At 37.5% G+C, this 17,183-nt stretch overlaps 1 protein-coding gene across 1 annotated transcript in view; it reads right to left on the reverse strand.

The window, feature by feature from the left end:
- Window positions 1-13,655: 13,655 nt before the first annotated feature.
- Window positions 13,656-17,183, reverse strand: part of LOC117464329 (1-phosphatidylinositol 4,5-bisphosphate phosphodiesterase delta-3-A-like) — a 65,339-nt gene continuing 61,811 nt past the window's right edge. Inside the window, exon 16 of the mRNA XM_034106697.2 lies at window positions 13,656-15,613. Within this exon, the coding sequence (XP_033962588.1) occupies window positions 15,477-15,613 (137 nt within the window). The 3' untranslated portion in view covers window positions 13,656-15,476. The remainder of the gene's footprint in view (window positions 15,614-17,183) is intronic.

Raw genomic sequence — 17,183 nt, forward strand, 5'->3', positions numbered from 1 at the left:
CCAGCCACAAACGGTTCTGTCTGCTGCAGTCTGGCAGGCGGTACCACAGCATTCGGACTAAAACCACCAGACACAGAGACAGCTTCATCCCACAGGCCAGAAGACTATTAAACACCTGCATTTAGAAATAACTACTGCTACTTAGAAATTATTTATCTAATATATCATATTCCAATCACTTGTATATAGACTCTTATTGCACTATTTCACTATTTTTTCTGTGTATCTGTTTTATTGCGTAGCACTGTTGGAGGAGCCTGTGACCTAAGGGGGGGAGGGGGTAGGACACGTTCGATTCCTGTTTTGAATAGTGTGCCGTCGATGGGTTTCATTCCATTTCAAAGTCCTTTTGGACGCTCTGTGTAAACGTCGCGCATCCAATCACAGAGGTTGAGGATTGATCACGGGGTTTGTCAAGCTAAGCACATGGTGTAGTCCCAAACGATAGCTGAGGATTCTGGGTAGTGTAGTGTCTTCTGCCGTCCAAAAACTCCGAAAATATTTTTTTTTTCTCCGAATCGAAGGGGGAAAATACAAAAGCATTGTACACAATCCAAACCAATCAATGTTGTGTAATTAACAAGGACAATTTGGTGTTTTTTAGTCGATGAGTAGTGCAGATATCACTGTAAAATCAATCGACAGTAAGGAGAATAGGCTACTTACTTCCGGGTGTAAAATTCTCCGTTATCCAATGGGAATGGACGCTCGTAATACAATACAGGGGACATGATCATTATCTTTTAAATAACGTTAACTGAAGGGAACAATCTATTTGACACAGCTGAAGCTCTGGCCTTCCTTAAAAACTAACTAATTTAATAAAAATAACAGTTGCATTACACACAATGCACGTTGTAGAAATGCGTGTGTGCACCACGACAAAGGAGCCTCATTCACTTTACATTGGGGTTGTTTGCGTGGTGCCGACACGCAAATGTAACAAAGTTCGTGACTCCACTACGCATTGTGGTGTTAAGGAGTCGTGGTGGAGTCACGCATTCTGGTGAGATCAGGTTGCATTCAGCAGAGGAAGATCTCCTCACTCTTCAACTGCAGCAGAAGGGCATTTCCCCAGCCCCAGGTACTCTCTCCCAGCTTCGCGAGCTCTCAGACCAAGTAGCAGGCGCCGTCCCCCAGCTCACGCCAGCAGCTCCAGCCGGCCCCTCCGACAGATCGCGGCGCGGCCGAGGCCGCGGGGGTAAGAGGACAAGGAAGTCGCCCCCCCCCAGTAGCTCATCCGTCCAAAAAGTCAACTTCCTCCCAGGCTCGCACCATCGCTGACCAGCCCGGAAGCACCTTAAACCAGCCTGGGCTCATAGATACCAGCTTGGCCAACACCCTGCAATCCCTGGCCAAATCCATGCAACAAATCGACGCTCGCCTTCAGTCTATGGAAAGGGCAGCAGCCAGAGCCTCCACTTCATCAACTCACAGGGCTGCGCTTCCGGCCATGGCGCCGCCGGGGTTAATGCCAGTCCAAGCCCCTACATTCCCTCACAGTGTAGCCTCCCCTCATTCCCTGGCTTCCGCCCTCCCAGTCACCCTTTCCACGCCTGCAACGATGCTCATCCGAGGTCCGTATGTCCCAGGCGCAGCCGGCCTAAGATCCCCGCCCTGCTTCAGAAACCACATGGCGGGAGATTCTTCTGATCATTCACCCCTCCACTCCCTTAATATCACTCGCTTAGCAGCGTCTCATCTACTCACCCAGATCCCGTGCTCTTAGAACTATCTTCCCTTAGGGCTCAAACACATTCTTATTTTATTTTTTATTTTTATTAATAAATAAATAGATACAAAATGCCTATATATAAAAAAAAAAAAAAAATTAAATTAAATAAAAACGTTGGTAATCACGCATATAACTGGTGGTGGTGTCATTAGCATATCAGCTCACATATCATTGTCATGTTTTATATCTGGATTCTATTGCATCATCAATCTAAGATCACAGGCACATTTACACTACAGGTCCTGTCGTGTTACATGGTTATTCAAGTCATGTTCCACGTGTTCTGACCGAAGGGTCTCCGGCTCGAGTGAGCCAGGACGCGACATCCACGCATTTTTATTTTCATGTTTGACCGGAAGGGTCTCAGGCTTGTGAGCCAGGATGTGACATCCACGCATTTTTATTTCACGTTTGGCCGGAAGGGCTTTTACTTTTCATGTTTGACCGGAAGGGTCTCAGGCTTGTGAGCCAGGATGTGACATCCACGCATTTTTATTTCACGTTTGGCCGGAAGGGCTTTTAATTTTCATGTTTGACCGGAAGGGTCTCAGGCTTGTGAGCCAGGATGTGACATCCACGCATTTTTATTTCACGTTTGGCCGGAAGGGCTTTTACTTTTCATGTTTGACCGGAAGGGTCTCAGGCTTGTGAGCCAGGATGTGACATCTACGCATTTTTATTTCACGTTTGGCCGGAAGGGCTTTTACTTTTCATGTTTGACCGGAAGGGTCTCAGGCTCTGTACATGACAACGCTCTGTTTATATGCCTTGTACAACCTGATCTCACCAGAATGCATGACTCCACCACGACTCCTTAACACCACAATGCGTGGTGGAGTCACGAACATTGTTACATTTGCGTGTCGGCACCACGCAAACAACCCCAATGTAAAGTGAATGAGGCTCCTTTGTCGTGGTGCACACACGCATTTCTACAACGTGCATTGTGTGTAATGCAACTGTTAATTTTTATTAAATTAGTTTGTTTTTAAGGAAGGCCAGAGCTTCAGCTGTGTCAAATAGATTGTTCCCTTTAGTTAACGTTATTGAAAAGATAATGATCATGTCTTGTATTACGAGCGTCCATTCCCATTGGATAACGGAGAATTTTACACCCGGAAGTAAGTAGCCTATTCTCCTTACTGTCGATTGATTTTACAGTGATATCTGCACTACTCATCGACTAAAAAACACCAAATTGTCCTTGTTAATTACACAACATTGATTGGTTTGAATTGTGTGCAATGCTTTGTATTTTCCCCCTTCGATTCGGAGAAACAAATATTTTTTCGGAGTTTTTGGACGGCAGAAGACACTACACTACCCAGAATCCTCAGCTATCGTTTGGGACTACACCATGAACCCCGTGATCAGTCCTCAAGTTCTTTGATTGTTTGACCTCCAACTGCATTCCATATGAAAAAAAACGTTTCGTAAAAGAGAAAATCATACTTTATTCAGCAGTGCTTGCTTTACTCTTTGATAGTCATCACATGAATGCATTGTAATAAATGGTTTGGCTGCATTAAATATTACACATCTGTCTTAGTTCTTTATTTATCTACAGAGATCGGGCATCAGAATACACCGGAAACTATTCTTTTACCGTTCTGTTTTAATTTCACAATAAAGTTAGTAGTAATATTTTGTTTTGATATTATTGTTTTTTATTAACTACTAGATGACTGGGTCATGTTAAGACCATCTTTTTTTGGTTGCTATGGGTTTTTTTCCATCGCTTTTGTGTTACAAATATCAAAACAATAACAAAATAATATTCGTCGTAAACTAAACCGGAAACAGCAGTATATTTTATTTTGTTAACACTGTAAACTTGACAGCCTTTTAACCTATGCTTTTAACCCAAACCACCTACTGGTTAAAGCACGTTATTACACGTTTAGAGTAATTGCAATGCAGGAAGATTGTGTTGCTTTTTAATGACTGTTTAAAATGCCTTTTTCTTAATGTCTTTCATTTTTGTAACGCACTTTTGAATGTGTTATATTTTATGAAAACATTCAAATAGTAAGAGTGCATACAAAATAGTGGGAAAGTAGAAGGTCAATTATATAAATATAGAATAGAAAATATCAAGAAGATACTCAAATGATATCTAGAGTAAAACAGTTTAGTGCCTGATAGGAGGATGTGCTAACTAATAAGGCTTTAATTAAAGAAATGTGCAGAATACGACAGTGTAATGGTGGAAGTATACACACATTGATAGATGTCTTGTAATGCACTGTTGATGAACCTGTGACCCAAGTTGTTCATTCATTGCATAACTACACTGTTGTGTATATGATATGTCAATAAACCTTAGAAAATCTTGAAATCTTGAAAGGGATGTGCAAAATAGCAATTATATACAGTCTTTAATGAACTATTAGAGAATAACGAGTAATGAATATGCTTTAAACGGATCTGCAGATAAATATTTAGTCTTCTCAAGCAACCAACTATCAAAAATCTCACCTGATTGTTGGCACTTGACAATCACCTTCACTGAATTTCATTCAGGTGTAACTAAAGTCTGATTTAAGGGTTGTTTATATTTCACATCATTAATCCAAATCTGTAAAGTAACTAAAATAAATGTAGTGGATTACAAATACCAGGTTAACCTTAAAGAAAGCCCTCAGGATTATAAAAGACAACCATCACCCCAGCCACAAACGGTTCTGTCTGCTGCAGTCTGGCAGGCGGTACCACAGCATTCGGACTAAAACCACCAGACACAGAGACAGCTTCATCCCACAGGCCATAAGACTATTAAACACCTGAAATAACATTCATCTGGCTGCTACTTAGAAATTATTTATCTAATATATCATATTCCAATCACTTGTACTCTTATTGCACTGTTTCACTATTTTTGCTGTGCATCTGTTTTATTGCGTAGCACTGTTGGAGGAGCCTGTGACCTAAGGGGGGAGGGGGGTAGGACACGTTTGATTCCTGTTTTGAATAGTGTGCCGTCGATGGGTTTCATTCCATTTCAAAGTCCTTTTGGACTCTCTGTGTAAACGTCGCGCATCCAATCACAGAGGTTGAGGACTGATCACGGGGTTTGTCAAGCTAAGCACATGGTGTAGTCCCAAACGATAGCTGAGGATTCTGGGTAGTGTAGTGTCTTCCGCCGTCCAAAAACTCCGAAAATATATTTGTTTCTCCGAATCGAAGGGGGAAAATACAAAAGCATTGTACACAATTCAAACCAATCAATGTTGTGTAATTAACAAGGACAATTTGGTGTTTTTTAGTCGACAGATTTATGCTCGATTCTCTCCAAAACTGTCATTCAGATGACTTTTGGAGAGAATTAAGCATAAATCTGTCAAATGTCCAAAACAGCCTTGTTTCAATGAAATAACCTCAAAATCACAAATTGCCATTCAGATGACTTTTGGAGAGAATTAAGCATAAATCTGTCAAATGTCCAAAACAGCCTTGTTTCAATGAAATAACCTCAAAATCACAAATTGCCATTCAGATGACTTTTGGAGAGAATTAAGCATAAATCTGTCATAATGTCCAAAACAGCCTTGTTTCAATGAAATAACCTCAAAATCACAAACTGCCATTCAGATGACATTTATGCTTAACTATCTCCATAAGTAATCTGAATGTCAGTTTGTGATTTTGAGGCTATTTCAGTGAAACAAGGCTGTTTTTAACATTTGACAGATTTATGCTTGATTCTCTCCAAAACTGTCATTCAGATGACTTTTGGAGAGAATTAAGCATAAATCTGTCAAATGTCCAAAACAGCCTTGTTTCAATGAAATAACCTCAAAATCACAAATTGCCATTCAGATGACTTTTTGGAGAGAATTAAGCATAAATCTGTCAAATGTCCAAAACAGCCTTGTTTCAATGAAATAACCTCAAAATCACAAATTGCCATTTAGATGACTTTTGGAGAGAATTAAGCATAAATCTGTCAAATGTCCAAAACAGCCTTGTTTCAATGAAATAACCTCACAATCACAAATTGCCATTCAGATGACTTTTGGAGAGAATTAAGCATAAATCTGTCAAATGTCCAAAACAGCCTTGTTTCAATGAAATAACCTCAAAATCACAAACTGCCATTCAGATGACATTTATGCTTAACTATCTCCATAAGTAATCTGAATGTCAGTTTGTGATTTTGAGGCTATTTCAGTGAAACAAGGCTGTTTTTAACATTTGACAGATTTATGCTTGATTCTCTCCAAAACTGTCATTCAGATGACTTTTGGAGAGAATTAAGCATAAATCTGTCAAATATCCAAAACAGCCTTGTTTCAATGAAATAACCTCAAAATCACAAATTGCCATTCAGATGACTTTTGGAGAGAATTAAGCATAAATCTGTCAAATGTCCAAAACAGCCTTGTTTCAATGAAATAACCTCAAAATCACAAATTGCCATTCAGATGACTTTTGGAGAGAATTAAGCATAAATCTGTCAAATGTCCAAAACAGCCTTGTTTCAATGAAATAACCTCAAAATCACAAACTGCCATTCAGATGACATTTATGCTTAACTATCTCCATAAGTAATCTGAATGTCAGTTTGTGATTTTGAGGCTATTTCAGTGAAACAAGGCTGTTTTTAACATTTGACAGATTTATGCTTGATTCTCTCCAAAACTGTCATTACAGATGACTTTTGGAGAGAATTAAGCATAAATCTGTCAAATATCCAAAACAGCCTTGTTTCAATGAAATAACCTCAAAATCACAAATTGCCATTCAGATGACTTTTGGAGAGAATTAAGCATAAATCTGTCAAATGTCCAAAACAGCCTTGTTTCAATGAAATAACCTCAAAATCACAAATTGCCATTCAGATGACTTTTGGAGAGAATTAAGCATAAATCTGTCAAATGTCCAAAACAGCCTTGTTTCAATGAAATAACCTCAAAATCACAAATTGCCATTCAGATGACATTTATGCTTAACTATCTCCATAAGTAATCTGAATGTCAGTTTGTGATTGTGAGGCTATTTCAGTGAAACAAGGCTGTTTTTAACATTTGACAGATTTATGCTTGATTCTCTCCAAAACTGTCATTCAGATGACTTTTGGAGAGAATTAAGCATAAATCTGTCAAATATCCAAAACAGCCTTGTTTCAATGAAATAACCTCAAAATCACAAATTGCCATTCAGATGACGTTTGGAGAGAATTAAGCATAAATCTGTCAAATATCCAAAACAGCCTTGTTTCAATGAAATAACCTCAAAATCACAAACTGTCATTCAGATGACTTTTGGAGAGAATTAAGCATACATCTGTCAAATGTCCAAAACAGCCTTGTTTCAATGAAATAACCTCAAAATCACAAACTGCCATTCAGATGACATTTATGCTTAACTATCTCCATAAGTAATCTGAATGTCAGTTTGTGATTTTGAGGCTATTTCAGTGAAACAAGGCTGTTTTTAACATTTGACAGATTTATGCTTGATTCTCTCCAAAACTGTCATTCAGATGACTTTTGGAGAGAATTAAGCATAAATCTGTCAAATATCCAAAACAGCCTTGTTTCAATGAAATAACCTCAAAATCACAAATTGCCATTCAGATGACTTTTGGAGAGAATTAAGCATAAATCACATAGATGTCCAAAACAGCCTTGTTTCAATGAAATAACCTCAAAATCACAAATTGCCATTCAGATGACTTTTGGAGAGAATTAAGCATAAATCTGTCAAATGTCCAAAACAGCCTTGTTTCAATGAAATAACCTCAAAATCACAAATTGCCATTCAGATGACATTTATGCTTAACTATCTCCATAAGTAATCTGAATGTCAGTTTGTGATTGTGAGGCTATTTCAGTGAAACAAGGCTGTTTTTAACATTTGACAGATTTATGCTTGATTCTCTCCAAAACTGTCATTCAGATGACTTTTGGAGAGAATTAAGCATAAATCTGTCAAATATCCAAAACAGCCTTGTTTCAATGAAATAACCTCAAAATCACAAATTGCCATTCAGATGACTTTTGGAGAGAATTAAGCATAAATCTGTCAAATATCCAAAACAGCCTTGTTTCAATGAAATAACCTCAAAATCACAAACTGTCATTCAGATAACTTTTGGAGAGAATTAAGCATACATCTGTCAAATGTCCAAAACAGCCTTGTTTCAATGAAATAACCTCAAAATCACAAACTGCCATTCAGATGACATTTATGCTTAACTATCTCCATAAGTAATCTGAATGTCAGTTTGTGATTTTGAGGCTATTTCAGTGAAACAAGGCTGTTTTTAACATTTGACAGATTTATGCTTGATTCTCTCCAAAACTGTCATTCAGATGACTTTTGGAGAGAATTAAGCATAAATCTGTCAAATATCCAAAACAGCCTTGTTTCAATGAAATAACCTCAAAATCACAAATTGCCATTCAGATGACTTTTGGAGAGAATTAAGCATAAATCTGTCAAATATCCAAAACAGCCTTGTTTCAATGAAATAACCTCAAAATCACAAATTGCCATTCAGATGACTTTTGGAGAGAATTAAGCATAAATCACATAAATGTCCAAAACAGCCTTGTTTCAATGAAATAACCTCAAAATCACAAATTGCCATTCAGATGACATTTAAGCTTAACTATCTCCATAAGTAATCTGAATGTCAGTTTGTGATTTTGAGGCTATTGCAGTGAAACAAGGCTGTTTTTAACATTTGACAGATTTATGCTTGATTCTCTCCAAAACTGTCATTCAGATGACTTTTGGAGAGAATTAAGCATAAATCTGTCAAATATCCAAAACAGCCTTGTTTCAATGAAATAACCTCAAAATCACAAATTGCCATTCAGATGACTTTTGGAGAGAATTAAGCATAAATCTGTCAAATGTCCAAAACAGCCTTGTTTCAATTAAATAACCTCAAAATTACAAATTGCCATTCAGATGACTTTTGGAGAGAATTAAGCATAAATCACATAAATGTCCAAAACAGCCTTGTTTCAATGGAATAACCTCAACATCACAAATTGCCATTCAGATGACTTTTTGGAGAGAATTAAGCATAAATCTGTCAAATGTCCAAAACAGCCATGTTTCAATGAAATAACCTCAAAATCACAAATTGCCATTCAGATGACTTTTGGAGAGAATTAAGCATAAATCTGTCAAATATCAAAAACAGCCTTGTTTCAATGAAATAACCTCAAAATCACAAATTGCCATTCAGATGACTTTTGGAGAGAATTAAGCATAAATCTGTCAAATATCCAAAACAGCCTTGTTTCAATGAAATAACCTCAAAATCACAAATTGCCATTCAGATGACTTTTGGAGAGAATTAAGCATAAATCACATAAATGTCCAAAACAGCCTTGTTTCAATGAAATAACCTCAAAATCACAAATTGCCATTCAGATGACATTTATGCTTAACTATCTCCATAAGTAATCTGAATGTCAGTTTGTGATTTTGAGGCTATTGCAGTGAAACAAGGCTGTTTTTAACATTTGACAGATTTATGCTTGATTCTCTCCAAAACTGTCATTCAGATGACTTTTGGAGAGAATTAAGCATAAATCTGTCAAATATCCAAAACAGCCTTGTTTCAATGAAATAACCTCAAAATCACAAATTGCCATTCAGATGACTTTTGGAGAGAATTAAGCATAAATCTGTCAAATGTCCAAAACAGCCTTGTTTCAATTAAATAACCTCAAAATTACAAATTGCCATTCAGATGACTTTTGGAGAGAATTAAGCATAAATCTGTCAAATATCCAAAACAGCCTTGTTTCAATGAAATAACCTCAAAATCACAAATTGCCATTCAGATGACTTTTGGAGAGAATTAAGCATAAATCACATAAATGTCCAAAACAGCCTTGTTTCAATGAAATAACCTCAAAATCACAAATTGCCATTCAGATGACATTTATGCTTAACTATCTCCATAAGTAATCTGAATGTCAGTTTGTGATTTTGAGGCTATTGCAGTGAAACAAGGCTGTTTTTAACATTTGACAGATTTATGCTTGATTCTCTCCAAAACTGTCATTCAGATGACTTTTGGAGAGAATTAAGCATAAATCTGTCAAATATCCAAAACAGCCTTGTTTCAATGAAATAACCTCAAAATCACAAATTGCCATTCAGATGACTTTTGGAGAGAATTAAGCATAAATCTGTCAAATGTCCAAAACAGCCTTGTTTCAATTAAATAACCTCAAAATTACAAATTGCCATTCAGATGACTTTTGGAGAGAATTAAGCATAAATCACATAAATGTCCAAAACAGCCTTGTTTCAATGGAATAACCTCAACATCACAAATTGCCATTCAGATGACTTTTTGGAGAGAATTAAGCATAAATCTGTCAAATGTCCAAAACAGCCATGTTTCAATGAAATAACCTCAAAATCACAAACTGCCATTCAGATGACATTTATGCTTAACTATCTCCATAAGTAATCTGAATGTCAGTTTGTGATTTTGAGGCTATTTCAGTGAAACAAGGCTGTTTTTAACATTTGACAGATTTATGCTTGATTCTCTCCAAAACTGTCATTCAGATGACTTTTGGAGAGAATTAAGCATAAATCTGTCAAATATCCAAAACAGCCTTGTTTCTTGTTGCCAAGAAGTCAAGTCGCTTCAGCTGATTCAAAATGCTGCGGCTCGTGTACTAACCAGAGTTAGGAAAAGGGACCACATTACTCCTGTTCTGGCTGCCTTACACTGGCTCCCTATCGAACACAGGATATAATTTAAAATTCTTCTTCTCGCCTACAAAGCCCTTAATGGGCAGGCGCCATCTTACCTTAAATAACTCATTATACCCTACTGTCCTACTAGGGCATTGCGTTTCAAGAATGCAGGGTTGTTGGTTGTTCCTAGAATCTCTAAAAGTACAATGGGAGCCAGAGCCTTTTCTTATCAAGCTCCACATTTGTGGAATCAGCTTCCAGTTTGTGTTCGGGCGGCAGACACCCTATCCGTTTTTAAGAGTGCGCTTAAGACCTTCCTTTTTGATAAAGCTTATAGTTAGGGCTGATTAGATTCAGCCCCTAGTTTTGCTGATATAGGCTTAGTTTGTCGGGGGACATCTTACTTCTTCCTTCTCTCTGTCTATAGCTGTGTACTCTCATGTTCCGATTAACCCAGCTTCTTTCTTTTTGGTATCTATATACGCTGGGATCCGGAGTCATGGATGATCCTGCGGTCCTGTGTCCTGGATCGCGAGCGCTGGATCTTGAGTCGTGGCTGTGGTCCTGGATCATCGGTCCTGGATGGATATCCTCGTGGATTCATCTTCCTTCTACACATGCATTTCCAAACATTTTGACTACCTATGTTGCAAATGTATTATCTTTTCAATTTACACACGGCATCTATTGCACGTCTGTCCGTCCTGGGAGAGGGATCCCTCCTCTGTTGCTCTCCCTGAGGTTTCTCCCATTTTTCCCTTTAAACTGGGTTTTCTTCGGAAGTTTTTCCTTGTACGATGTGAGGGTCCTTAGACAGAGGGTCTAAGGACAGAGGGTGTCGTATTGTCATACTGATATTCTGTACACACTGTGATATTCTGTACACACTGTGAAGACCACTGAGACAAATGTAACATTTGTGATATTGGGCTATATAAATAAACATTGATTGATTGATTGATTGAACCCAAATGCAGCACTCGAGAAACCAAGGAGAATTGGTAATACATTTTATTGGAGATTCCACTGGATCTGAGGAATACCAACCGAGCAGTTTAACGCACCGGAGGACGAAGGTGAGTCAGGGACAGGCAGAGAGTCAGGGAGTAAGCGAGGCGGTCAGCGTAGATACAGGCAGGGTCGGATAACAGGCCAGACAGGATAGTCGAGGGACAGGCAGGATCAGGGAACAGGCAGAGCAGGCAGATCGAGGACAGGCAGGGTCGGAACCGGGTAGGCAATCTAGTATCAAACGCGGGAAAGACAAGCATGAGGCAAAGTACAATCTGGAAAAGAGTGTGTGTAAGGTGCGGGTTTAAATACTGGCAGAAGCTAATGGGTGCAGAAGAGAAAGGGAGTGAGCTAACGAGTGGGGGTGGAAAACAGGTGAGACAGGTCAGCCATCGCTCCTGTTCAACCTCGTCCAGTGGTGGTGGAGGAGGACGAGGACGAGTTATTTCTCCGGGTCCTCTTGCCTTCATTGCGAAGGATGTCGATGTCGAAGAAGACAAAGCTGAGATTTGCCATTTATAAGGCATTTTTTTAAACAGAGCAGGAGGAAGACTGAATAATCCCTTTTTTTTGTTATTTACAGCCATACTGATCCACACTACATGTTTTACACTCATCACTGCACTCATCACTGCACACACTTCACTCACAATATTACATATACATTATTATAAATAAAAGTTATTTAAAGTATGTTATGGCTATACTGTGTCTTCAGTTGTTCATGTCATTTGTCAGTTGCAACATGCGGAAGATACAGAAGCTTCATGTATGTCGATATATAATGTGCTGTCTTCTGTATAATTGTTCATGTGAAAACCTGTTGAAATCATGAGTGGTTTATCAGTAAAAACAGGGCTGAAGGAAACATTGAAAAACATTTGTTGGACCTTTAAGATTTGTATTTGAGTACCCCTGCTGTAGATGTTGGTTTTTTCCAGTAATGTAGACACAAACTCTGTTACTAAATGAACAATTATGTCATTTATATTTGTGTATGCGCTATACTAAACTAAACATTTTAGAATCTTGAAGATTGTCTTTTTCTCCTTTTTCCCACATTAAATGTTCTCCTCTCATTCAATTATTGGCCCCATCCCAGCCCCCCAAGTAACTTTACAACCACCGCAGTTACAGCAGTTTAAAGAGAAGGAGTTTAAATGAATAGGATGGAGGTCGCAGAGTCACTGTGAAGTTAACATGATCTTATTTCATTATATCACATGTTTAGTCTAAACAGAGTTAGTGGCAGTAGAGACAGCAGCACATGTGGAACAGAACAGAAAATGATCATGGTTACTCAGTAGCATTTACAGTCATTCCATATCCAAACAGTTAAATTACTTATTCGGTTTTGTATTTCATCTAAGTGATCTACATGTTCCCATGCTTTAATACATGAACAAATAATGTATCAAATCATGCACAAAGGACAAACAAAAACCATTGCAGAAGATCTGAGAAAAAGCACTTTTACCTCCATTAAAATGATACATTTCTCTAAAATATTTTCTCTGGAGAGATTAAAAAGTATAATCTGAAAAAGTAATTAGCTATCAGACAAATGTAGTGCAGTAAAAAATGAAATATTTTTCTCTGAGATGTAGTGTAGTAGAAGTAGAAATTATATATGACAATACATTTTGAATTTACTGTCATTTTATCAACATGTATCAAATGGAGTGTGAGTGTGGCCCCCCTGGTCGAGGCTGTTGCAACGCAAAGATTATAGTTTCTTAAACTAGATTATTATTCTATGTAAATGTTATATACACAAATCTACGTTTTCTAAATCTGAAAACTACGTTTTTATAATGAGTTTATTTAATTTATGAAAGCCCTGGAGTTAATGCAAAAATAACTGTGCAACAAAAGTGTTTAGTATAATTGAAAATAAAAAACGTAGGTATATATATTTCATCTTATTTTCTGTTTACTTTATTTTTGTATTTAAATGCCTTTTTCTGATTAGTTTATTTCTATCATTTGTATTGATCTTATGAGTTTATTGTGTAATACCTGTAAGCAATGCTGTTATGCACATCTGAATTTTTCAAAAGAAATATCAAAAACGTCCCAAAGATCTGAGAGTAAAATACTAATATAAATGGAACATGGGTAAATTGACTTCCTTCCCTTCTACACAACATTTACCCAATCCCACACACATGTATACACTTGACTGAAAAATACAAGCAGGAGCAATATAACTTGTACTTCTTTTATTTTTACCCTGTAAAAAAAGTCAGTTTGGTGGAGAGCTGGTCCACAGTTACTCTAACACTGTGTGGCATTGTGAGGTTCTTCATTTTGTTCAAACATTTCCAGAATTACATTTCTATTCTATCATTGTGAATATATTACCTGTATCGATAAATAACATCAGGTTCATTTACAGCTGGTACATGACAAAAGCAAGTAATAATACTTCAAAATCCAATAAATAAAATAACAACAAAGTCAATACTTTGAATTGTACAGTTACAGTTTGTGTTTTCTTTGCTACAGTTAAAAATGGTCTTAACAACACATTTATTTAGGAAAAGTTAGCTCCTGATTCAAGTGAGTAATTGCAATATGGTTGGACACAGGGAGAAATGTTATTTAAAATGTGTTGGCAATTGGCAATGGCTCTAAAACGTCACATTTGAGCCCATTTCCACAAGACAATGTCATGTCTCAGCAGGTATGATTCATCTGACAAAACTATTTTTTTGTATTCTTCTCATGATGACAAAGATATTTTGATTATTTCCCCCATGTAGAGCAAGCATTTCACACATGCTTGGAGAATGTCTTAATTAGGCTAGCTCCCTGTCCTGATAAAAAGTCAATCAATTCATTAAATGATCTGTGAGATTATCTTAATATAAAATGTTCATAGTTGTTTGTTTTCATGTGTAAACAAAATATGAATGTTCTAAAACAAAATCCTACAAAACACCCCTCCTTAAGTTGTATACAGCACTGTATACAACTCTGTCTCCACAGTCGATGAGTTGACATCTAACATCTGTTCAAACTCTTACATTAATAAAGTCTCATGTCACAGTGAAATCCCCCGCCCCTGCACGGTGCTAAACACAGAGTAAACAAATACAACTCTTGCCCCAATGAAGCATCTACATATATATATATATATATATATATCATCTAACGTGCTAACATAAGGCAGCAGATTTATCTAGTGCACATCATCATTTCGCTATTGCATAACCGAGCAGATTCTATAATATAACAACTCTATATTCTACTTAATAATATAGTTTGGTCATTCACTGATAAAAACATGATGTAGATTGTGGAGCTAAAATACAGTCACTGTGAATCAAACATATCACAAAAACGTTATCCCTTAAAAATATGTATTCCCTTTAACACAACATTATAAAAGTACTGGGATGGGATTACTACAGGAACTGTTCTTCATCATGGAGATCTACAGTAACATCTTCAAACAAATAACCCTGATTCAGTAAATATTTTGCCATACAGTATAGGGTACGTTTTCACATTGGAACCCAGTATCAGCTGTATTAGGATAGGGTCTTCTTGATGAATGTATACAGATTTACAGTGAACAGGTTACTGTAGTGCCTGTAGACAGCAGATTATAACCTGGGTTCCACAGGTGCATTGAATATATAACACATGCTACATGTCACAGCCAAGGACTGTTTGTAAAAAATTACTTCATAATTCAGTCATTCTTGAGTCACTAACAGCAGGCATTTCTAGACTATTTTGATTTAAAAAATACTTAAATAAGATACAATAAGTTCAAAAGAAGTTGTTCCTTCAGAAAGCAGGAGACTTAACAAGTTTGAGGTTAGCTCGGAGTCGTATGTACGGACAACATCTAGCACCAAACTTTGGTCAGGAGGCAGCAGATTAGACTCCTGCTGTCTGGTTGTCATTGAAAAGGGGTTTGAAGAGACACAATTCTCTTTTTTCATGAGTGTAAAAGAGTCAGGACCTCAGCGTTTCTTTGGTCTGGGTCCTGGCAGATGTGTCCAGGCTTCCTGCTTCATCCATGGCAGAGACCAGTTTAGGGTCTCTTGGCTGAAGCCTTGGCTGATGCTTTGGAGGGGCTGCTCTCACAGGGGGTCACCTTCAGATGGACGAAGAGGGAGGAGGGCGAGAGGCTGGAACCGTCCACTTTGCGCAGCCTGACGTGACGATACCCTGTAGAGAGAAAAGAGAGGAGGTCAGGAGCAGGGAGGGAAGGAGTGCTTATTTACTTAGCAATAAAAAAGTGGAAAAGCTATAAGTAAAAGTCTTTAAGTACCAACAGCAAAAGTACTCGTCATGCAGAAAGGCACATATAAACATCAGATATTTGTTTTAATGATTTTATTATAATTATCGATGCATTCATTTGTTCATAACTTCAACAATATCTGGTTCTCTTGTTCTTTTTAATATTTCTCCACGCTACCTCTTTGTAGATCAGCACAGCTCTCCACTTTACAGTAGTATATACACTGAACAAAAATATAAACGCAACACTTTTGTTTTTGCTCCCATTTTTCATGAGATGAACTCAAAGATCTAAAACATTTTCTATATACACAAAATAACCATTTCTCTCAAATATTGTTCACAAATCTGAAAAAATGTGTGATAGTGAGCACTTCTCTTTTGCTGAGATAATCCATCCCACCTTACAGGTGTGGCATATCAAGATGCTGATTAGACAGCATGATTATTGCACAGGTGTGCCTTAGGCTGGCCACAATAAAAGGCCACTCTGAAACGTGCAGTTTTGCTTTATTGAGGGGGTCTGGGGGGGTCCGAAAACCAGTCAGTATCTGGTGTGAAGGGTAGGGTTAGGGAATGTTAATGTTAATGTTAATGTTAATGTTGTGAATTGAGTGGCCCATGGTGGTGGTGGGGTTATGGTATGGGCAGGCGTATGTTATGGACGACGAACACAGGCCACTCGATTCACAACATTACCCTAACCCTAACCCTACCCCTACCCCTAATCCTACCCCTCACACCAGATACTGACTGGTTTTCGGACCCCCCCAGACCCCCCCAATAAAGCAAAACTGCACGTTTCAGAGTGGCCTTTTATTGTGGCCAGCCTAAGGCATACCTGTGCAATAATCATGCTGTCTAATCAGCATCTTGATATGCCACACCTGTGAGGTGGGATGGATTATCTCGGCAAAGGAGAAGTGCTCACTATCACACATTTTTTCAGATTTGTGAACAATATTTGAGAGAAATGGTTATTTTGTGTATATAGAAAATGTTTTAGATCTTTGAGTTCATCTCATGAAAAATGGGAGCAAAAACAAAAGTGTTGCGTTTATATTTTTGTTCAGTATAGTATTGTCAATTTTATGATATTTCAATGTACGCAAGTTTCCCACATAATTATACTTTGTGTAAATATTGTCTTAATCTTTCATTTGTTACACATTTTTTTCTTCTTCTTCTTCTTCTTCTTCTTCTTCTTCTTCTTCTTCTTCTTCTTCTTCTTCTTCTTCTTTCGGTCTCTGTATGCACCATTTATACCAAAGCAAATTCCTCGTATGTGTAAACATACATGGTAATAAAACCCATTCTGATTCAGATTCTGAATGTTGCCCTTATTTTTTATACTTCTGGTTAGCTTAACCTATAATAAAATATAATAATGTATCAGTTGATTTCTATTTTGTTTTTATAGTCTAAATGTGCTAATTAGTAACTTAAAGGGGACCTATCATGCAAAATGCACATTGCGATGTCTTTTATACATAAA

Source organism: Pseudochaenichthys georgianus, chromosome 19 (genome assembly GCF_902827115.2).
Source record: "Pseudochaenichthys georgianus chromosome 19, fPseGeo1.2, whole genome shotgun sequence".
Classification (NCBI taxonomy): domain Eukaryota; kingdom Metazoa; phylum Chordata; class Actinopteri; order Perciformes; family Channichthyidae; genus Pseudochaenichthys; species Pseudochaenichthys georgianus.